The following is a 24,663-nucleotide window of genomic DNA, read 5'->3' on the forward strand; positions in this document are numbered from 1 at the left end:
CTGTACTGGACACTGTACATGTATAGCCTCATATTGTACAAATACAATCTGTTTTGGGGTGTGTCCAAAATATAATTGATTATCAAATTATAAAAGTAACATGCATCGCAATAAAAAATGCGGATAGAATTTGAAATAAAAGGTATGTTCAATGTCCCTCATTCTCGGTCATAAAAGGAAATGTCTTTCAGATCTCGAATCAGAGAAAAAAGGGCGTTTTCTGAAAGATGTAATCAGTATACTGATTTCAATGAAATGCAACATTGCCATCAGACATCAAATCTTGCAAGATCAATTGATTGCATATTTTTTCTTGTCAATTTTTTCAATTCTATGTACTCATACTGATTTAAGTTTATGTATTGATGCCGAATGATCATGTCTTGAGGGCCGTTATAACAGATATGTGTGCTACTAATACATGTACTACTACTACTAATAAATAACAATAAAAATAATCACAAATAATGATTAATATCATCATCATCATCATTATCTACAGTGAAAATGCCTTACCTCCATGTCCATCATAAACTGCAAAGAAAGAAGCATTCTCTCCATCAATACTTAGTATCATTGTGTGTGCATCTTCCATATCTGGTTGAATTGTACATATTAAGGCAAAATAGCAACTAAACTCAATGGAGTGAGGAATGCAGCCCTCCCTCACCTCCCCCTAATTCTATATACACATAGAATAGATTCAAAAAGTCTGAAAATCATCCGAAATGAGCTCTACACTACATGAAAAAAGATGTTTTCTACAGCTAAAAATATGTCGAAAAGTTCTGAATTGAAACTTTAGTCTGAAAAGTAGCACTCTTGCCCCCCAAAACGCAACAATACTTCTAATGAAAGTACCACTATGCAGAAATATTTATAGTCTAGTTGACCTTTAAGAGCTTCGTAAACTATACACCATATTCCAGGGAATAATTTACCTGGTATCATTATTCATAGTGCAATTTGCTCTAACATGCATTTTTAATATGATTGCTGCACAAAATGTCTTTTGTGTACTGTGAATGTTGTAGATAGGTTTTAATATGATTGCTATCAAAAACGACATATCTTTTGTGTACTGTGAAGCAGGTTTTGAATAGGACGTACCAGTATGCACACAAATCGTTTTTTCATCAACACAAACTGCTAATCCAATCTGACTTTCAAAACTATTCCTTGATTCTGTCAATTATATCCACTATATATATTAAAGGGCTGTTGTTGTTATTTTGAATAGGCAAACTAGTCAGTTTTGACTATTTTTTCCTTGTTAATTTGCTTTCCTTTTTTTTCCAAAACAGAATAATTTCTTTGTTGAATCTATCAGTTCAAACAGTAAAGTAAAGAAAAGTTCTTAGGAAATCGTACAAGACCACCTCTCCTACCCTGTAAAGCATGTTATCCTGACAAGCCCGCTTGAGGTGCTTTTCGAAGGTGTCTCAGGAGTACAAAAAAATTGTATTCCCTGTCTCTCAAACGTGAGCAGGGGGGGGGGGGGCACTCTATCCGATACCTCGTAGAACCTCCATATGAATTCCACAAGTGAAATTTATGTCAAATCAGATCAATATCAACGATTTTAAAAAATCTCTTTATAGGTCTGCATGTACAATTTATCTAGGTCTCAGAAGTCAGAATATTGGTTTTGTGAAGAATGAATCAGGAACAGTGGCAACCACTTTGAGGGGATGTTCCAACTTAGCTTGAAAGAAACTTCAAATGTGATACATTTGGCAACATGAATTCCAGTTAAAGCTTTCATGCCATAGCCCTTTGCATAGTGAACAGCAATTATGAGATTTCAATCCCCGAGCTGTCCTTCATAAAAATAGGTAATTGTGAAAAAAAACCTTACCCTATAGGCACAAGAAGATCACTTAAAGGCAGATTCTGAAATTAATCCCATTTTTAGTCTATTCTTACACTTTATAAGGGTATCATGATGAAAATAAAAAGCAGAAAAGATAGTGAATTCCACTGTTCCAACTTCCAGTCAGATCTACAATAGGGCAAGAACAACCCAAAGCCACAATGCCCACAAAGTTGCTATTTACAGTTTTTAATGTGCTCACATTAAACGTGTGCGCAGGCCTGGAGAGGAGATAATATTACATATGATCCATCTATACCGTATCTTTTTTTAGTATTGGTCAAAGCAGGTTGCCCAAATCTAAAGGTATTTTTCTGGGGTAATTGATGAATTTGAAAACAGTAAAGACACAAGATCTACAACTACAGTGAAATCACTCCGCGTGCCTGAAGAGAGGACACAGCCATTTTTTTTTACACTTGACCCATCCAATTATGACATACTTATGTGTATGCTATATTAATACCTATTTAACAATAGATCAATTAAATGTCGGTCTCCCAAATTTACAGCTATATAAAGGTAAAACAAAGTAGTTGCAGCAAAAAATGATTTCACAAGCAAGCTAGTCTTATTAATGCAGATTTAATTATCGCCCTATTATCATAGATCTAGATCTGGTACATTGAAATAAACTTGTCTTTATGAAATCATGAAATCTTAAATGATAACCTATAATTCTGACGATCACTTACACAAAAAGTCATATGTGGGACAGTGAACTAATATTGCTTGGAAAAATACCTGACATCTGATGGAATTCTATGCATATTTTGCTTTATTTCTCACCAATTACACATTTTCTTTCAGAGCTATTCGGCACATATTTTTAATCATTTGATTCTGTTCAAACTCATTTGGAGATTGTTACCACAACTGGCATTAAATACATGTATGACTGGGAGTGTTTAAGAACAAGCCTACCTATTGATGTAGGCCTATACAACCGGATGGTTCATTCGAGCAATCATCATACCACATGATATCTCAGTGGACCTTGACCTTTGGCAAACTACCAATTACTGAGTGACTGACTGACTGCAGATTTCTACCAAAAGCTGTATACACATGAAGGGGTTCCGAAGGAAACAATCGGGAGTCAGTCTAAATGATGGTACTGACTGAGGTTCAATGATGTTATAGTACACAGTAAACTATTTATTCTACCATTCCAATATTTCATATCAAGCAGGTTCTTTCTAAGAAATATTTAGATTTCTGGAAGTAAAGGCCCTTCAGACATTGGATATCAAAAAGCTACATGAATCCCGAGATGTTCACCCCGTTATGCTTTAGAAGGGTTTTAACATGGATGCATATGTACATACAACATGTACCAAAATAAAGCAAACAAAATCTTATCTTTCCTAGGGACCTGATCTTCTCAATTAATGGGCCATTCTTGGTCATGTGTGTGACCAAAATTATGAGAAATCTTGACTTTAATTTGTTATAACTCTCAAAAGTTTATAGATTTAGCATGTGTGTGACACTGAAGTCACACACGTGACCCACTTCTTTTGACCTCTGACCTTGAACATGCATATTGTTGTCAGCATGAAATAATTCCAAATAATAGCTGTTGTTGTCAGATAAACATTGAATTAATATTAACTTTTGAGAGTTATAACTAATTAAAGTCAAGATTTGTCATAATTTTGGTCACATATTTTGCAAAGAATGGCCTTACACATTCTCATTTTGTAGATTCATCAATAAATGTCATATTTTAGATCACATAAACCTTTTTAATGCAACATGTGTTTTATGATGCATCTGGCAATAAAATCAATTATACCAAAATCAATACAGGTGAAGACTCTGCCTGTGGTTGATACCCAACAAATTGCGGTCTTTATAGACAGGTGATTCCTTTACACAGGTTCTGATACAACATAATAAGCTGGGAACCCTTTTATGATACATGTATACCTGTCCATCCATATACCTGTAGGCAGATGGCTGAGCGCTATAGAATCACAAGTTTGACTGAGTACAATACTTGCTTTAAAGATACCAATTGTGGTAACCCGGGGGGGGGGGGGGGGGGCAGTCAAATATATTGCTATACACACGCGTGACCCCCCCAAAAAAAAACGTGTTTAAAGGGGTGTTTTATTTTCAGTTTTGGATGCGGTCCGCATGTGGCCTCCATAAGGGTATCAAAAAAACTGATTTTCAAGAAAAAGGGTGTTTTTGAAAGACTGGTCAATAGTCAATCATGGGGTCAAATGTATTTAGGGTATGTTGTTTTTTCCCCAAAGCTTTTTTTTTTCAAGACTAGCCAAACGTGTTTAGGGTATGTTTTTTCCCCAAGCTTTCCCCGAGGTCATATTTTGGCGACAATTTGTTTAGGGGCCAAAATGTGTCGATATAAAGCCCACAAAAAACTTGTTTAGGTGGGTTATTTTGCATACAGAGAAAAACTCGTTTAGGGGGTGTTTGGAAATTACTTGGTCACACGTGTGTACAACAATTATATTTGACTGCCCCCCCCCCACCGGGTAACAATCTCAAAATGAGTTTGAACAGAATTCAATAAAATTGCCACCCAAGTGTTTGTATTCATAGAGATAAAACATAGTGTGCCAAATGGCTCTGGAAGAAAATGAGTAATTGCTGAGAAAGCAAAATAAGCACGGAATTTAATCAAATGCCGGGTATTTATTTTTTATAACATTTATTTATTTATTTGTTTCTGCATGTCATGATAATTTACATAGTGTAACCATCACAAACTTGATTACATTGAATTTTACATAATAATAATGTATAATTATGATGATTAACATAACATTAACATAACTGATTATAACAAGGTTAATTTTTGCAGACATGCAGTGGTATGACAAAATAAGCAGATGCTTGAGCTGTTGTCAGACCTTTGAATATATGAAATGCATACATAAATATAAAAACAATACTGAAAAGTCAAAACTAATGATTACTCAAAGAAGGGAAAGAATAAGAAAAACAAAACAAAGAAAACTAAATAAACAAATTATTATGTTCCACAACTATTTACAAATATTTACAAGGAGTGTATGAGGCGTAATAATACTTGAAATTATATCAATCCTTAAGTTTAAAATGTACAGTACAACAAAATGTGTCTTGCTAAAGAAATTACATCTTAGAGACAAGTATGCGTTTTACCGCATTTTTGAAGGAATGCACTGATAATATATTCCTAATACTAGTAGGTATCGAATTCCAAACATCAGGTCCATAATGTCTGACAGATTTGTGAGCCAACAGTGTGCGAGGGTTATACAAATGCATATTAGATGCTTGTCTTGTGTGGTAGGTATGGATAGTATTATTTTGTTGAAACATATTGGAAAAGCAGGTAGGTAACATTTTGGCATCAAACCGATACATTTTCGATGCAATATTAATACATTTTCCCACATGTGCATTTCTGTTAAGTGATCATCAGAATTATCGGTTTTGAGCTGAGATTTCATGATTTCACAAAGATAAGTTTACATACCACATCTATAATACCATGGTGACAATTAGCCTTGATTTAACATACTTTCTCATGAAATAATTGTTTGCTGAAACCACTTTCTTTTACCTTTCAAAACCTTTTGAAAATAAAGTTGCAATGATCAACTTTGGCTCGTTTCCAAAAGGAAACAGAGTTACGGTCAGGAAAACAACAACACAACAGTGTTGCAAAATGCAAGATAGAAATCAGTCACATGATGACTTGCACGTAAATTTTGAAACTCTAAGTAAACTACATTCACATGACACGTTCATGGTATTGATGGTAAACCCCACTTCCTTTGATTCAATTGTTGATTAAAGTTATTTAATTTTCATCAAAAAGTTATTCATTTGTTCATCAATAATGGTTGCACAAGATGGTAACAGCAGTTTTAATGATGTAGATTGCATAGGCATAAAGTTTATCCATAAAAACAAGTTTAACTCTTTGCATGCTGAATTTCTCTTGGGGGATTACGAGGACAATTTTTTCCATGTTATTTTCTTTAATTTTAGATTTCCATATTGCACCATCGATGCTTATGATTATTATGTACATGTAGATGTTACCAAGAACTATTGTAATTTATAAGCTTCTCTAATATGTATGTAGAGGAGAAAACAAATTATTACGATTGTTCAATTCAACTGTACGAATGTGCAAAATTGCAACATCAGCGTGCAAAGGGTTAATGATCAGTAATTCTTCCGCTTCAGGTATGCACCCGAACCATGCAAAACTAGTTTGCCTGAAAGCAGTGAATGTTGTTTTCAGTAATTCACAGGGGATCGCACCAAAAAAATTGTAAGAAAGTATTAAAAGAAACAGAGTCAAACATCATAAAACGTTATAAATGCACACGCCAACCAGGGGTGTGAGTGGTCAGAAATAAAACGATCTGGAAAAAGCTGAAGAGTGCTGAAAAAGTCTGAAATACAAAGAGCTCCCATACATTTTGTACAGAGGGAAGCCAAAATAAGCTGAAATTAAGCTGAAAATAAAAACAAAAAAATCTGAAATCAGATAAAAATCTGAACTCTCACACCCCTGACATCGACGTATAAACATATTCTGGTATCACAATAGCTAAAACTGATATCAAATTCATTCATACTACAGAGCGAAGCGAGGTTTCGCGCATGCTTATCATATGACCTTTGACCATGCAATGAATATGGCAAATCTGGCCTGGGTTTTAGAGTGATATCTTTCTCAGGTCCATGGACGGTCTGGAATTGGACCACGTCTGGTGCTTCTCAGAGCAACGCAACCTTAGCATGGACTTTGGCTGGAGCCTTTCAGTAATTCCAAGACTTTATAGTGCAGACCAGCGATTTACTGTGAAAGGGGCATGAAAGAACAAAGTCCATTTGTTGACCTCAAAGGTCTTTATCTGACATGGTAGTGAGTGGATCATTATCTCAAGGACTTAAATGTTAGATGATAAAATAAATTCTACTGTACATACATGTATATATCGAACTTGTAATAATGAATTATTGTATGTAGACATGCTGCACTTTGAAAACAATCTACACTGCAATATGCAAAATAAGCAATGCATTGAATGTGTGTATTTAATTTTCTTTATCATTGAACCCCCCCCTCCCCTAGCCCCTGTAGTGGACGGGGGGGGGGGGGGGGGGTGGAATAATTTGATTTTTGTGAGTCTCCCTCTAAGTCGGGATGGAGGAAATAGCTTGTCTCTCACAAGGGGCCAAACTAGTCTGCTGGGCAAACCCTTCACTCAAGTAAAGGGTCTGAATTGCAGCCTACTCATGCCTTGTGTACTGAAGGCCCTTGAATTGAAACAGAAAGTTTTGTATACTGTGCTAGTCTTTGCCTGGAGACACACTTGTTGATTGAAGTTTCAATCAGGGTCTGTGCCTGCAGACTAGGGCCAATCTGGGCTAGGTGAGGACCAGAAAAGGATGCAGTTCACACAAGGATAGATTTAAACAGGGGCTCAGGGTATTTTTACTCCCAAAATCCATGGAAAATAAGAAAGAGCCCTGGAAAATCCCCATTCACTGCAAGATTATCCAATGTTCCAAATTAACCCGCAGGTTGTAAGAAGTAGCCCCCCCCCCCAATTTTTTTTTCTTTTCAATTTGCCTGAGTTCAGATATCATCAAGGGAACACTCAAGAATCATCAACGTATAATTATAAAGGATACTGATTCGCCATCCCTGCATCGAGGAGGCCCCAACTTTGACGAAATGGTTTGAAGCCGTGGACGTCTCTTTGACGGTGACGGGTTCTGATAACGTCTGACCCATCTCTACCTACAAAAATGACAAAGATGAAAGAAAAAATTAGAAAAACAGGGTTACGTGCTGTTGACATATTCCATTAAATTTGGAGCGTGGTGAAAGCGTAGCACTTCATTCATGCATACAATAAAGACAAACTTTTGCCGTACATTATAATTCAAGTAAATAAACTTCAAACCTGCAGCAGCAAACATATATTGTCATTGTCGTTTGATGCAAACATGTCGGATATAAATAAAGAAAGATGGGTATATAAACATGATTGTCTAAGAACCTGTCAGGGGAGGGGGGGGGGCTTGGGGTGAATCTCAACTACTGTACGTATATTATGACTATGTGCCGCAGCAGTAGAGGGTCAAGACCCAATGGTATTCTAACATACTCAGCAAGCGTCTGTTTCAGCAGACTCGGCATCAAAATACATACATAAACATGCCAACTTATGTTCTGCGAAGGCACACATGTAAAATGTACACATGTAGAGCAAATTATGCAAGAATCAACCATTGAGTTGCAAGAACATTTGATTATCTTCCATCAATCATTACAAGGCATTACTTGTACAATAGAAACCAGATATACAGTATATGCACTAGGAAGTTCATATTCAAAAGACCATTTATAAATTAAAGAGACTATCGGGACTTTCCCAAATTAGAAAGGTGTGTGTAACTTTAAATTTTGCCGATTTAAGTCGAATCTATTAGAAGTCTGGTACCACAGAAATGTGTGGAAATTTTTTACAGTGAAATATCTTCTATTTTGTATTATCTTGTAAGAAAAAAAAATTGCTTCATCTTGAGCAAATACTCAGCTTGCGGATGATAACCAGGGGGAGGGGGGCACTCAAATTATATTTTGATGGGGGTGTGCCTCACAAAACCCTGAAATGGGTGTCTATTAAAGGAACTGACCACAGGGGTAAAATGCACGGTCTCGGGAACTAAATATATACTGGGCGGTGTGAAAAACGGGGTCTACGGAATGGGATCGCAGTACAGTAGGTACAGTGCTCGCTAGCACTGTGCATGCATATAGTGTACATGTACGGGCGCTAGCTGCACATGATGCTACACAGCTAACGGAGGGAGTTGTAAAGCTGTGCGTGCAGCTCTAGCGCTACAGGGGTCTTGCGAGCGGGGCGGCTTTTGAACGGAACTTTTGTCACTCGAAGTATCTTGAGAACTAAGCCTGAGTCGAATCGATTTTAAAATCGGTGTTCGATCGATGTCATCGAACACCGGTGCAGATTTTGCAAAATCGGTGCATCGAAAAAAAAAAAATACGTCGGCCGGCCGATTCGTTTGGTTTACACAATCAATCATCAAAATATCAGTAATGTCCAACTTTACTACTACTTACTTGATTTCTATTGCCCCCAAAATGAAACCGAATGAGTAATTATGATGCTATTCACCATTAATTTGATTGAAGTTTATTTCGATCATAGTTCGAGTCTTACTCGTCTGCTCGTGCCGAGATAATTTATGCACGATCAATGAACTCATGAATGGAAGTCATGGCCATCAATCGTGCATGCGCAGTACTGTTCTTTAATCAAACCAGAAAATGGCCGGAAATTGACGCGATCAACGTAAAATAAATCTTGCTTTCATGAACAATATTAAAATCATGACCATAGAACATTATTTAATCGTAATATTTAACAATAATTTGCATATGATAATCATTAATATGAATTTAGAGCTTGATGTGAAACGTTTGTATTTCGTTTCAATTTTCAATGGCGGACATCTCATGACGATCGACTTGACTTCTTGAGTCGAGCTAGTGCACTTGTCTAAAAAAAATAATCATCACGTCAGGATTGATTCTCGAACATTGTCTACATGCAAAAACTCTGTTCAAGTTCGTAATATCACCATATGATAACATTTTACATGACAAAACAGAGAAAATTGCGTTTGATATTTTTTCCCATCAATTTGAAGCTAGTTTGTGCCCAACTTTGGGCTCTGATTTCATGAATGGGAAAATATGTCATACGTCATCAAACACGCATGCGCATTGTGCTTATTTTCTCGGAGCTCGAGGAGACGTCCAGAGATGGAATAACAATAGAAATAATCCCAATATTAATTCTTCCATATGAACATAACATACTTTGCTGACATCGTCAATATTCTTAGTATGACCATAAAATATTGTTAAATCGTAATAATTTAGATGAATTTAGGGCTCGATTCGAAACATTCGTATTTATTTTGATCGCATGCTCAATTGCGTCTAAAAAACTGGATTGTCATTATCAGGATTAATTCTCGAACATCGTCATAACTCATATTCCACAATCTTTCCTCACAATCGTTATATCAGCATTGAATAGCAATTCAAATGACCATCCAGAGAAAATTACGTATTTATTCCCATAAATTTATTTAGAGCTCATTTTGGATCCAACTACACAATCTCAGGCAAGTTACAGCGCTCTCCGTTGATTGCACTTGTTTGCTGGCGCTGACGTCAAGCACGCCTGTCGTTTCGGGAGAGTGAGTGTACGGAGCTGCGGACGGGGCTGGTGAATGGACTGCGAATGCTAGTCGACCGAAAATCATCCGGATCGACTCTGCGTGATTCATGTCTTTATTATTGTTTCATTTTAAACTTATATGTTGTCATCTGCAAATATCATTTTTGAAGATATTTTGGGAAGAATTCTGCTTTGGTCCCCGGCCTTTTTTGTGTGTTTTGTGATCATGGAAAATACAAACGAACTTTGCTCTGTCATCTGCTTGTGCAACGCTCACCCGGCCAACGCCAGCGCATACCGTCAGTGCGTAGTGCATATATGCAAAGCGCATCGCATATCGATCGACGCAAAAACAAATGACTAAATTTTCCCCGCCTTCAATATTCGATGCATCGATGTTCGATCGAATTAGAGCTGTCGAACACCGGTTTTCAAAATAATCGATATGACTCAGGCTTATTGAGAACTTAGAAATTAGATCTGAATCAAAGCAGCACGTCCCCTTACCACTAATATATCAGAGTGCCCCCCCCCCCCTGGATGGTCAACCTACATTACTTAGGCCATGTTTATGCTTCCACTTTTCAGGCCAGAATCAGCGTTTCCAAACATTAGTCCAAAACACAGTTGCGTCCATGCTTACTTTCATTTAAACGCTGTTTCAAAATGCCGATCGTAAACTCACAAAAAGGTGCGTTTGTAAACGTCATTTGACCAGAATCAGGCTTTCTGGGGAAGTATAAACAGAACGATCGTAAACGTGTTTAAATGACGTCATTTGGTACATGCTTCCGGTGAGATGAAAATCCGCGGGCAAATCGTATTGCTCCATGTTATCTCCACGTAATAATAACACTCGGAAAAAGAACTTTCGAAAAAAGGTGCGCCCAATTTGACCTCGCTTTACGATGCGAAGCCAGCTGGAGATCATAATTTGCTCTGAAACGTTAAGCATAAATAGCACTCCCAGAACCACGTTTACGATCGGCGTTTTGAATCAACGTTTGACAACGCTGATTCTGTCCTCGAATGGAAGCATAAACACACCCTTATACGTACATTACCAGCATATCAGTACGGGTACATATATGTACAGTAATCCATCATCTGATAGACTGTGGTCTTTTTACAAAACTATGACAATTAAATAATCTTTCTTCTCTTTTTTGCCTGATTTGATTTACAGGTCGACAGTACGTATTTAATTCATGCGATTTCTTTTCCTCTGGTTTCTCTATTCAGCAAGCCAGGTTTGATTTCCCCCTTTAATTTAATTGTAAATGTACTTCCTCCACACTCTCTGTATGTCTCTGCCACTTTTAATCAAATTTCACTTGACAAAATGAAGAGCAATCTTCATCAAACAAGTGAAACGAAGCAGTAGCACATGTACTGAACACGCACATTAATCATAATATAGAGAGAATAACATACAAAGACCTCGAAGATGCTTGCATTACATGTACATGTAGGCATGCATGTTTGATAAAAATATCTAATATGGATAAGTACATAATGTATTATTGTAAAGGGATTTTTTTCTCTCAGCCATCCATTTAAAAAATAAAGCGGTAAGAGTATTCAGACGGGGGGGGGGGGGGGGGGGTGGGGGGAGGGGTTTGGTGGCTGTATGCTGTGAGTATTAAACATACCTTTAAAAAAGCAGACGGTACTCCCACATTTTAGAGTGAGAGTATAAAAGTTAAAAATAATGAAGCTGCCTAACTGAGGAAGTAGATTTTACTTTATAATATGGATTCAATACTGTACATAAAAAGGAAGGGAAAAGTTGTCTTCTAAAACCATAAATTGTACAAGCAGCTTTAATTCCTGAGTCTTTTCTAGCTGTCTACCATACATTGTAAATGAACTTGTATTTACATGACATAATTAGGACATTTTCCTCGAATAAATTGATTACGATGTACATTTGCCAAACAAACCGATCAGTAACAGCACAGTGAGCACACTGATCGCATGCAAACACTCATGTTGCATTCATGCCAGAAAAATATTGTTTTGCATAGATATGATACAAAGGAAAATGAAACCCTTGAAACCAGTTAAATACAGAAATTTATATCACAGAAACAAATCAATGATATTTTGTAAATTATTGAACAACAAATAAACAAAATTATAAGCATTGAACGTTAAAATTACTATCAAGGGTATGTTACATGTAGATGCAGCAAACAATTATTGGATGAGAAAGTCTTTAAAAATCAATGTTGTCCCATATTATCATACGGTACATTGTATATCTAGATCTGGTACATTAAATGTAAACAGGTTTATCTTTGTGAAATCGTGAAATCTTAGCTCAAAATCAATACGGTAATTCTTATAATCACTATCACAAAAAGGCATATGTGGGACAGTGTATTAATATTGCTTGGAAATATACCTAACATTTGATGGAATTCCATTTTGTTTTCAATGATGGAGTTCCATTTCTCAGCAATTACACACTATCTTCCAGAGCCACTTATTTTACATACCTGGTACAAACAGTTGGGTGCTAATTTTCTTGGACTCTGTTCGAACTCATTTTGAGATCATTACCACAACTGGTATTTATTTTAATGCCATGGATATCTTCCCATAGTCAGTGCAACCAAGATGTGTGATTTCACACGTGTACAAACAACTTCCCCATTGTATGCTTTTCCCTTACTGTGTGTATCATCCTCTTCATGCATGTAATTATCGTTTCCAAACTTTCCTTAATCTTATTCCTTTATTTTTTCTATTTTCACTCTAGCAAACTTTACAGTTCCAAGGATTTCATTTTCCTCTAACATTTTTTTTATTTATTTATTCATTAATTCATTCATTCATTCAATTACAGGTATATATATATATTTTACTGGGGAGGGGGGCTTGGATAGTTCATACATACGGGTCAATCCATGTCAAATCAACCAATGCTTGTCACCCGACCCTCTTCGATTTTCTTTAAACTCGCACCAAATGTTGCCCCAAGTGTCTGACGGAAAAATCTGAAATATTTTGCCCCAAGGTCAAATGGTTGCTAAGATACGGCCTCCCATAGCAACCAATGCACACACAACAAAATTATTTTAAATAAAATTGCCTATTTTTGATTGACTACTGCAGCAAAGTTTGATTGATTACAGTCTTTATTTTAAGTAAATTGGAAGAACTTTTTGGTCTAAACATGCAGAGTATACTGTAGTGCGGACCTGTCAACCGGATTTCGCACACGAGGTCACCAAAAATGGCGTTAAGCATCCGTGTCAATGATTTCAGAAGCATGTTTGGAGGCTCATAAATCCAAAACTAAATTAGCTTAGAACCAAATATTATGCACATTTATGGACTTTCAGATACTCAACAGAATTACAAAAAATTGACCCAAGAGTATGTGTCGTTTTCCTGTAGGGCGCCCTCAAAGTTGGATTTTTTTCAAAAGATGCCAAGTTCAAGGTCACGGATCACCTCCCGTCCCATCGAGGAAGGGGACCAATTTCTGTGTTTTGATAGACATTTACCCATATTTTCAAGTGTTACTTTGGTCTACTTTGAGCAACATTAAGTATTTGAACTCAAAACTATATCATTTGACCTTGAAATTATTGCAAATATAGCTATTTGTTGCTTCATAAAGTAGCATATTCAAATCGCGCATGTACAATGTACTTTGCAACACATTTCAAAATGGATTTTCTCATAGAGAGAATACCTGATCAGGCTGATATTTGCAGTATTGGTAGTCTTTAATGAGTTCTTGGAGGATCTACAGATTAAGTACCTATTCTCTCATGACAATGACCTTGAAAATACAGCTGAAAATCATAAAAATCAATAAATCATACAATTTTCATTAATAATCAAGTGTTTTTATCCACTTTTAATTGTGTGTTATTCCATCTTAGATTGTAAGTTCATGCTGATAATTGCAAATCATGTTCCTCTTTTGGTCTACTTTAAGCTACATGAAATATTTGAACTCAAAACCATTTCATTTGACCTTGAAATTATTCCAAATATAGCTATTTGTTGCTTTATAAGTAGCATATTCAAATCGCGCGTGTACATTGTACTTTGCAACACATTTCAAAATGGATTTTCTCATAGAGAGAATACCTGATCAGGCTGATATTTTCAGTATCAGTAGTCTGTAATGAGTACTTGGAAAATCTACAGTTTAGGTACCGGTAACTATTCTATCAAGACATGAGTGGGATAAAAACACGTAATTACTAATGAAAATTGTATGATTTATAGATTTTCATGATTATCAGCTGTATTTTCAAGGTCATTGTCACGAGAGAATATGTACTTAATCTGTAGATCCTCCAAGAACACATTACGGACTACTAATCCTGCAAATATCAGCCTGATCAGGTATTCTCTCTATGAGAAAATCCATTTTGAAATGTGTTGCAAAGTACAATGTACACGCGCGATTTGAATATGCTACTTATGAAGCAACAAATAGCTATATTTGGAATAATTTCAAGGTCAAATGATATAGTTTTGAGTTCAAATACTTAATGTTGCTCAAAGTAGACCAAAAGTTGAACATGTCTTTCAAGTTTTGGCTTAAGCTCACCCTTTGTATTGAAATGACACCCATTTGAAAGTCAATGTAAACACCATTTGAATGCCATTTGATTCTGGAAAATTAGCCAATTTACTGTTTGTATTGAATTTTAGGTGTGTTTTCAAGGTCATTACCTACAACAAAAACTATTTCTGAAGATATATTCTTTTGATACTAATTACAGACTATCATCACAGATTCTTTCACAATGTAAAATAGGGAGCGGAATTATTTCATGGCAATACCCCCCCCCCCCCCCTTCCCAACTAACTGATATTTTCCAAGTCTCAAAATGTTCAAACCAGTTTGTGCTACAATGATTTCTGTTATGATTTGTCTTGCTTTTATTTTAAGAATTTTGCTTTTTTGCTGGTGTATTCCTTAATTGTATTTGTATTGATATGCAATTTGTTTGAAGAAAATTAATTATGGTATGTATCTGTGCAATTGTATTGTAACTTCAGGATGATGGTTAAATAAATAAATTGAAATTAAAGTGAACTGAAATAATAAAAATACACTGTTTATCCAGACAGTATTGTGAAGTCTCTAACAGAATCCTTGTATTCACATGTTGTGTGCAGACAAGTCATGATCTAATGGCCCCAGGGTAATGATATACATGTACATGTAATATCTGTACAGAGCTCATATACATCGTTCTGGTGGATTAAGTGCTATTTGACAGCAGAATATTAATACATGTACCTGGCTAGTACCTGCAAAAATCATCTTTCGGATGGAAATGCCATTTCAGCTCAAACAACAAAAATTGTTATCATTTGTTTTATTTTTGTACATGTACATGTATCATGAAAAGAACGGTACTGGAAATAAATATAAAGTTATAACCGGAATCTTCACATACAGTGTACATATGTGACGTTTTTATATTACCTTCTTGGAGCCAGATTCTTGTCACCATCTACTCACTAATTTGCATAATAGGGAAAATATTGCACCGGAGCCGGGGGAATTATTATACACTGTCCCACGTGCGCTTATCTGTGTTGGGGATCTTCAGTCTGAACATTTTTCAGCGTAGATTTCAAGATTTCACAAAGTTCAGTTTATGTAACTGTACCAGATCTAGATCCTCGATGATATACTGACAATTAAGCCTTGTTTTACAGACTTTTTCATGAAATCAGTGTTTACTGCAACTACTGGAATTTCTCTTTAAAGCTCACACAAAAGAATTCAATGTACTGTAGTGTGCACACATTTAGGCCTCTGTTTTTCAGGTACATGTAAGTTTTTTTCTTTTTTTTTTAACCGAGTGGAAGATACACAGGTAAATTGCCAATAAATCCACTGCCAACCTGTCTACTCACCACATGGTCAACCTTCATTTAGTCTTATGCCACTCCATCCACCGACATTTTGTCCAACGTTTGGTCTAATAACTATTTGGTCCAATCATCACTTCGTCTAATCACCAGGTGCCCCATTTCATAAAGGACTTGCAACTGTTGTAACTTTGCCATTATGGCAAATACCATGGTAATCTTGATTATGATTGGCTGCTGAGCCCTGCTACCATGGTAGCAGAGATGCCAACTTTTGGAAATCAGAATTAGGGAGGATTTGCAACCGACACCAAATTATGTGCGCGTAGCGCACATCTCGAGCGCGGAGCGCTTGACCCTTGCGGCCGGGGTCCAGGGCCCTGGAAGCTCTGGGTTTCTAGATGCTCTCTGGTGCAATCTGACCCTTATTTTGGAGCATTTCACATGTTTTTAAAAAAACATTGTTCCCACTTTTTTAACATAAAAAATATCAAATATGCATTTTTACATGGAAAAAAAAATGAGGGGACAATAGAAGAAAAGTACCCGTTCAACAATAATAATAAGGAGGAATTATCAGCTATAGGCAGGTTATGTTCCACTATAAATCCAGTAAAGAAAAGCTCACCTTCTGAGACAATTTCTTGGTCTTCTTTTGTTGATTTTCCGCCATTTCGTGTCAATATCAACCCATCAACACGCCGAAATCACACACCGATATTCCACCGCATGACTTGACAAATCCAGCGGCCGCGAGCGCACACGGCTCACGAAGCTAGCCAGGCCTACCGGCCTGGTGCACAGTGGATTCCCGTTGGGCATATCACATGCACCAGCTTTTCGCTGCTCCTTATTTGTCTGCCAATTTCACACAGAATTTAGTAGCATCAAACGTAATGGAGTTAATACATGCTTGAGTTAGCAGACAATACATGTACCGGGGTACTTCCAATCCAATTTGATCAATGCAAAAAAATCATAATTTCGGGAGGATAAGGATGGTAATCGTAAGGGCGGGAGTTGGGATGAATTTTCGGGAGCCTCCCGATGAAATCGGGAGGGTTGGCATCTATGTGGTAGTTGCCATTATGGCAAAGTTACAACGGTTGCAAGTTCTTTATGAAACGGGCCCCAGCTCATGTATGACCACTTCGTCTTATGACCATTTTGTCTAATAACCAGTTGGTCTAATACCCAATTTCTTTTCATTCATTTTGGCCAATTAACATTCTCTTCCAATAAAAGACTTCATGGTTTATGGACTAAATGGCATTTGGACCAACTGGTTATTAGATGAAATGGTGAGTGAACGAAATGGTAATTAGACCATGTGGATAGTGGAAAAAGTCGATGACAGACCAAATGATACCGGTAGATGAGTTGGTAATTAGATGAATTGACATTAGACCAATGAATAAACCAATACATGCAGTACTTGAACAAGTGCACTTGACGGTCTCTACAATTTTTATTGGCCTGACGACCCCAATATTTCCACTTCACCTTTGCCCAGCTCAGTATCTTGTCAAACTGCATAAACCACATCAGATATTGTATAGACTATGGAGAATCATAAAAGCTTTGCCTCAATATGTACTTTACATAAAACATTGTATGTCATCAATGAACATGAACAACTACACGTAATTGTACTCGATGGGGGGGGGGGTGAGCTGAGTATCTCCTCCAAAAGAATGTTGATGACCGCTTTGTTTTTGTATTTGTCACAATTTTTTTTCCAAGGGATCCTGGTTTGAACAAGGTTTATAGCGATTGATCGCATGATTGCTTGTAAATTGTAGTTAATGCAATCAATCGTCCCCTTTTCGCATCCGAGGGGGGAGGGAGGAGAACCCCCCCCCCCGCCTTACATCCGTCTCTTGCGTAACGAGTGAAAGAAAAATTTTCAAGTTTCCATTGCAGCTACCATACAAAAAAGAGAGAAATTTGACCAATCTTTTACTTGCCCATGCTCTCATTAATACCTTTACCTGCTGAAACCACACATCGCCATATAACCAGTACTGGAACCTAAAAAAAAAAACGAAAGTTCTGCCGCGGTATACCTCTCCTTCTTTCAAAATTCATAGCAAATGGCCGATCGAGACTGGGGTAGAAGGAGAGCTACCGCGACAGAACTTTTTTTTATTTTGAGGTTCCAGTCTGTGCCTAGATGTCAGGATACTGCCACACGATAGACCTTCATCCATATAATCGTGGTAGGTGCATAATTTCTGTTTTCACAATTTTCTTTCCAAGTTATTGTGACCACAATCTACCCTAGTCCCATGAGTATGAGTAAATGCACGGTGAGCTCCTGTGCTCCGGCACGCTTCGTGGGAGCTCCCTGGGTTAGACTATGACTATGGTATGCCAATGCTGTATTGAGCACACAGTTTAAAAAATCATTAATATATCACTTTTGTGACCAAAATTATTAATTTCCATACAGTTGCAATTCAATTTTCATTAGTAACCTAGAATAAATTTTGAACTGACCAGAGCACTCAAAAACTTGAATTTTGGGCATATATTTGTGTACGCCCTCTACTGGCGGAAAGTATTGGCCATATTTAATTAAGAAAAAAATAATTCAAAGAATCAAGTTGTATGATGAATAGGTGTAATGGAAACTGTCAGTGTAAACAAATCAAGCATTTATCCAAAAGAAAAAGAGAAAATAAGCCAAACATTGCCACCCTTATTTTGCCACACATGGAGATATAACTGAGATGAGAACAAGGTTATATCATAACCTTGTTCATTACCTATGGGTGTATCTCTGCCGCCGTGTACAGGAAAATTAAAGGCACGGCGCATTCAACAATGCCATAAATTCACGAAAATTTAATAAGACTTACAGAATGAAGTCCTCCAACGAAACTTAACAAACGATGTGAAGTCGATTCCTCCTAATATGATGAATATCCCTCAAAAAGCGTCATTTAAGCGTTGATCTTTCTTCTCGTTGACAAAATACATTACAAACCAACCTTGCGAGTTCTCAAATTTTTCGTCTAATAAGCGAAAGAGGGCGCGCAATTTATCTTCATATTAAAGACACTACAAGGGAAAGACTAGACACAAAAACTATCTTACACATAAATCGATGCAAAGCGTTACGCGAAGTCGACAAAACGTCCAATCTTTTTACTGTAAAGACTTTGGTGAAACGTTAATTGACAAACGAACAGTAGAACTTGCGTGGCTTCGTTCAAGGTACGTAGAATTTTCCATATTTTTTATTTAATTTGTCATCGTTTTTGATATTTTCCAAAAAGTATTATCGTCAGCAAAAATTATTGGTGTCTCTATTTTATCAAACAATCATTGGAATTGCGCATACAATGAATCATGAATCTAGTTTCAAAATACCGACGAGCTGAATTAAGGATGTGAACTGTATTAGCGCCACCAACGACCTTCCTTTTAGTTCCGATGAAGAGACGTGCGAAGCCACTTTCCAGGCCGAGGTAAGCAATTTTGCTATTTTTTGTGTCCTTTTTAAATTTAAAAAATATGTTAAAAATTGAAATTGGAACGCTTTTCACCAAAAAAGGCCCTGGTGGGTAGCAGAATAGGTTTCGGCTAACATCATTCATGTTATGAAGCAATGTTAACGACAGTCGGACAACTCTAAAATCCATTGCGTAAACAGTAACACGTTGGTTGTGCGAGGTTCATATAGCATACTAACCTCGCAATAGTGTGACTGAGTGAACAAGTACCGGTACATGTACCCAGTTGATGTCACTTGTTCATTGCTACCACCCTGCCTGTGGTGAATCTACAGTTAGGACTATGGTATGCCAATGCTGTACATAGCATACACTTTAAAAAATCATTAAAATATCACTTTTGTGACCAAAATTACTAATTTCCATACAGTTGTAATTTATTTTTCATTAGTAACTTGGAAATAATTTTTTTATTCACCAGAGTGCTCAAAAACTTGAATTTTGGGAATATTTTTGTGTATGCCCTCTATTGGCACGCGTCTGTAACGTTGGCGAAGAACAATAGGAAACAAGATGGCGGCGTAAACATCGGGCAAGTCTCTTCTGCCTTGTCATTATATTTTTCTCATTTTTTTATGAATTCTTGTTTAAAAATAAAATCGATGGCGCAGAAATGTCGGAAATGAAGTTGCATCCTATGTACATGATTTAGGGCTAGATCTTTTAGAAGGAAAGTAGAAGTCTCGGCGACGAAAGTTTCAGGTTTTGGCGGCCTACACGCACATGAATGGATAGGGATACCTGGCTTCATTGAGAGTAACCTTAGTACGTCAGTAAATGATTTTTACTCTCTAGCATGTCTAGAATAGCAGCCGCCTGGCTAATCCTAGTTCCTACCAGCTATCCAAGGTCACAAAGCCGGTAGTAGGGCATGTCTTAGACCAAAAGCTTCGGTCTCTGTTTTGTTGGTTGTTCAGCTTAGCTGAACTCCGTTGGCTTCACTCACCAAATACAGAGACCAAAGTTCTAGCGCGATCTGTTCAGGGGACTCAATGGCCATATGTATATGTACTTAAGATCGGATAAAACAGAGAAGTTAATTTGCGCGACAGCCGAGGTAAGTCACTGTTTTTGTTCCTTCCAACTTCATTTTTCTCTGTTTTTTGGCAATTACTGCCAAGAGGGAATATAAATTTGCATTTTGGTCGCATTAATTTGCAAAATTTTATTCATTATAGACAAAAATTGAAGAGCCCCGACGGGGGGATTTTGCATTGCAAGTTCCCTAATGCCAATGGTGGCTGCACGATAGCGAGCCGTCTGTGTACGAGGAGAAATTCTTTAAAAATGTCAAAAAACTCCTAGGTCAGTAGAGGCGCACGGCCAATATGGGAGACTCTCTCCAATCTCCCAGTTTGGAGACTTGCTTTGCAAAAGGTCAAAGAAACAACAGCAACAAAAGCATATTTTCCACTCAAAATTTTGTCACACTGAGGTCAGAAGCCCATTTGTTTTGTGTGTGATTGACAACAAAAATCCTTATCAAAACAAAAGTAGACGGTGAATTTTTAAAGTAGACAGTGAAAAGATGTAATTTTTCATGAGGAATCTGCTTATCACATTTTTATTTGCCGCCAAGGTAATCCTTTTGCCGCAAATGTAAACAAAGGAAATTGGTCTCCAAAACTGGAGACTGTCTCTGAAATTGGATACCCAAATATTTGACATAAGTCTCTGAAATTGGAGATAATCTCCCACATTGGATACAGTCTCCAATATTGGCTGTGCGCCTCTACTAAAGGTACCGGTAATAACAATTAACATGACAGACGGCTTCCAAGTTCCAGCTGTACCCTATTTTAGGCATGTCTTGTCGTGAAAAATAGGAGCTGGTTCCCAATTTCATAATAATGCCATACACGTCTGACAAAACTCAATTACACACACACTTGCAGCAATGTTTATCATCATTCAGCAGCTGCAGATGTATGCACTGCACTGGGCTGGCACTTCAGAAGAATGCAAACGAGGAGTAGGCCTAGTCGCATTCACACACTCAAACCACACGGACAGCATTCACAGTCACACTCACACAGCCAGACGGATTATGGTAAGAAGGGGTCTGGAAATCAAGAAAAGAAAGATGTTTTTCTCACCTCTCCTAATTCAAAACGTTAATCAGAATGGTCTTGATGTCATGAGATCCATGAATTTCAACGTCCTTCAAAAATGCAGAGTTTTTTTTCCCCCAATTCAATTCTCGTTTGCTAGTTTTCAGTGCGCGAAGCATGAAAATATGGCTTCGTAACGTATTTTTTGTGCTTTAACGTGGCGCCCCCTTCCGTTTTGAGATAGACAACATATTTTGTCTTCAAACTTTGCACTATAATGCTGCATGCTTAAAATTGCTGATTTTTGTATCAGCCAAAGAAATATCCCGGGGAAATATCAGCCAAAGAAATATTTAGTTGCGCCAGGCCCAGAATAAGGCCTAAGAACTAACAAACACAGATTATTGACTGAAGCCCATTTGCACAAATCTGGGGTTTGAACTTTGACCCTACATTGAACCAGAAATAGGACCCCCGGAATGAAATGAAATAAATAAATAAGTCGGGAAATAAGTACACAAATAAATAAATAAATGATAAATAAATGAATTATCAAATAAATAAGTTAATGAACAAATAAACAGATAAATAAATGAATAAATAGATAAATGAATACATAAATAATAATGATAAAATACATGAGTAAAACTTGTATGGCAACTTATATTCCAAAGCCAATAATGAGTAGACTATATACTACACTTTTCTCCTATTGCTTATTATATGTACTCCAACCACCCCCAAAAAAAATTAAATAAAAATAAATAAATAAAATAAAGTTCAAATCTACTGGCCCTATAGAAAAAGTTGATTTAAATCAAGACAAAAACCAAGCAAGCACAAAGCTGAAAATTTCCTCAATTTCGGATGTAAATCATGTAAAATAAGAAAATCATGACATTAAGTTTTTAATCACATTTTCCATAAAACACTTATACAAAACTAAGTTATTAAGCTAACGAGGGAATTGATTATGTCACCCACTGAATATTTATATTGTTTCTTATCGTTTAAATTATATAATATTTCAAGTTTTACAACTATAACAAGGAGGCTCTCAATTTAAGCCACAAAATGTTAAAACAACTATATTTCAACATCTTCATGGCCCGGTTCAGGGGAAATACAACTTTGTTTCACATTTCAATGGGTAGAACATCAAACTTTTCTGGACTTATCCACGGAGGATTATTTTATTGTTACCAGGGGTGCTGAGCAGTGCCCCCAACAACAGATAATCCTCAGTGGATAGGTCCATGCAAAATATTAGATATTTCATCATGAATACAAAATAAACTGGTCCCTATACATACCGACCAGGATGCGCATGAAACTGGTTGTGCGAAACTTTAAGAATAATGTCACAACTTTCTTACTTTACATCCGATTTGGATGAAATTTTATATCCTTGCTTAATTTTCATACTTTTATTTAGAATAAACTTGTTGTTGGGTGGATTAACCTTGGAATTGCAATAGAAAGAGGTCCTTGAAATTAGCTATACTTATTCCTTATTCAAAATGTGAAGTTACACTTATTTTTTTTCTCAAATTGTAAAGTTAGCAATTAACTTATTCAAATTGTGAAGTTAGCTACTTAATCATTCCCTTTTCCTTATTCAAACCACTCATTCCTTATTCGAATGCACTTTACCTTATAAAAATACACCTTTCCTTATTCAAAATAAACTTTTCTTTATTCAAAATACACTTTTCCTCATTTAAAATGCACTTCTCCTTATTCAAATGTGCTTTTTCTTATTCAAAATACACTTTTCATTATTCAAAATACACTTTTCCTTATTTGAAATACACTTTTCATTATTTAAAATGCACTTCATCTTATTCAAAATACTCTTTTCTTTATTCAAAATACAGTTTTCCTCATTTAAAATGCACTTCTCCTTATTCAAATGCGCTTTTTCTTATTCAAAATACACTTTTCATTATTCAAAATACACTTTTCCTTATTCGAAATACACTTTTCCTTATTCAAAATGCACTTTTCCAAATTCAAAATACTCTTCTTTATTCAAAATGCGGCACTTTTCCCTATTCATAATGCGTTTCCTTATTTAACCATGAAAAAGGGTGGGCACAGATTTAAGTAACTGTTGTTAAACTATTTCATTTTACAACCTGAATATCGGACATTAAAAGACAATTTTTTTTTGGGAATCATGAACATGATCTAATCAAACAAGTCGGACCTGTTTTTTTTACACAGCAAAAACTGTGGTGTTAACCGGTGTACATAGAGGACCACATCAGTTATTTTACACCGGTGTTAAATTGGTGGTGTTAGTTTTACACCTATAGGTGTTATTACAACACCTTTGGTTGTTACATTTACACTCTTTGGTGTTATGTTCAATCTTTAGGGTGTAATTTTAACACCTCAGGGTGTGGTCCTCTATTAACATCAATTGGTGTCAGTTTTAACACCACAGTTTTTACTGTGTATACGTATACTTGGAGTCGGATATTTCATGCAGTTTTTGTATTCATGAAAAGAATGTGTATCACGATATTTCAACTTGAAAACTATTTTTTATCGTTTGAGCACTGTTCTCTTAATTCTAAGAACAGACTCAGATTCTGCATCTATAAAAGAACAATTAAGATGTGCATATCAAACATAATGCGAGCGCGAAGAGCAAGCTATTTTTGTTTGTTTATTTATTAGTTGACCCAAAAGGGAACGTTTTGAGTACTCTCCAAGATGAAGGAAAATTTTGGAGAGTATATGGATCTCGCTATATAAATATATATGGTGTGAGCGCGATTTTGACCTTAAACCGAGACATTCTGATCACTGTCGGTATACACAGCAAAAAAGTGTGGTGTTAACCGGTGTACATAGAGGACCACCAATTATTTTACACCGGTGTTAAATTGGTGGTGTTAGTTTTACACCTATAGGTGTTATTACAGCACCTATGGTTGTTATATTTACACTCTTTGGTGTTATGTTCAATCTCTAGGGTGTTATTTTAACACCTCAGTGTGTGGTCCTCTATTAACACCAATTGGTGTCAGTTTTAACACCACAGTTTTTACAGTGTACAAACGCGAGCAGCTGACGACCTCTGACAACCTCAG

At 36.5% G+C, this 24,663-nt stretch overlaps 1 protein-coding gene across 1 annotated transcript in view; it reads right to left on the reverse strand.

The window, feature by feature from the left end:
• LOC121412993 (probable protein phosphatase 2C T23F11.1) overlaps positions 1 to 21,791 on the reverse strand; it is a 35,223-nt gene extending 13,432 nt beyond the window's left edge. Inside the window, exons 1-3 of the mRNA XM_041605759.1 lie at positions 21,608 to 21,791; positions 7,547 to 7,655; positions 517 to 597 (exon numbers count right to left, since the gene is read on the reverse strand). Coding sequence (XP_041461693.1) covers positions 517 to 597; positions 7,547 to 7,649 — 184 coding nt within the window. The 5' untranslated portion in view covers positions 7,650 to 7,655; positions 21,608 to 21,791. The remainder of the gene's footprint in view (positions 1 to 516; positions 598 to 7,546; positions 7,656 to 21,607) is intronic.
• Between the last annotated feature and the right edge of the window lie 2,872 nt (positions 21,792 to 24,663).

The sequence above is a fragment of the Lytechinus variegatus genome, chromosome 1 (assembly GCF_018143015.1).
Source record: "Lytechinus variegatus isolate NC3 chromosome 1, Lvar_3.0, whole genome shotgun sequence".
NCBI classification, from domain to species: Eukaryota; Metazoa; Echinodermata; class Echinoidea; order Temnopleuroida; family Toxopneustidae; genus Lytechinus; species Lytechinus variegatus.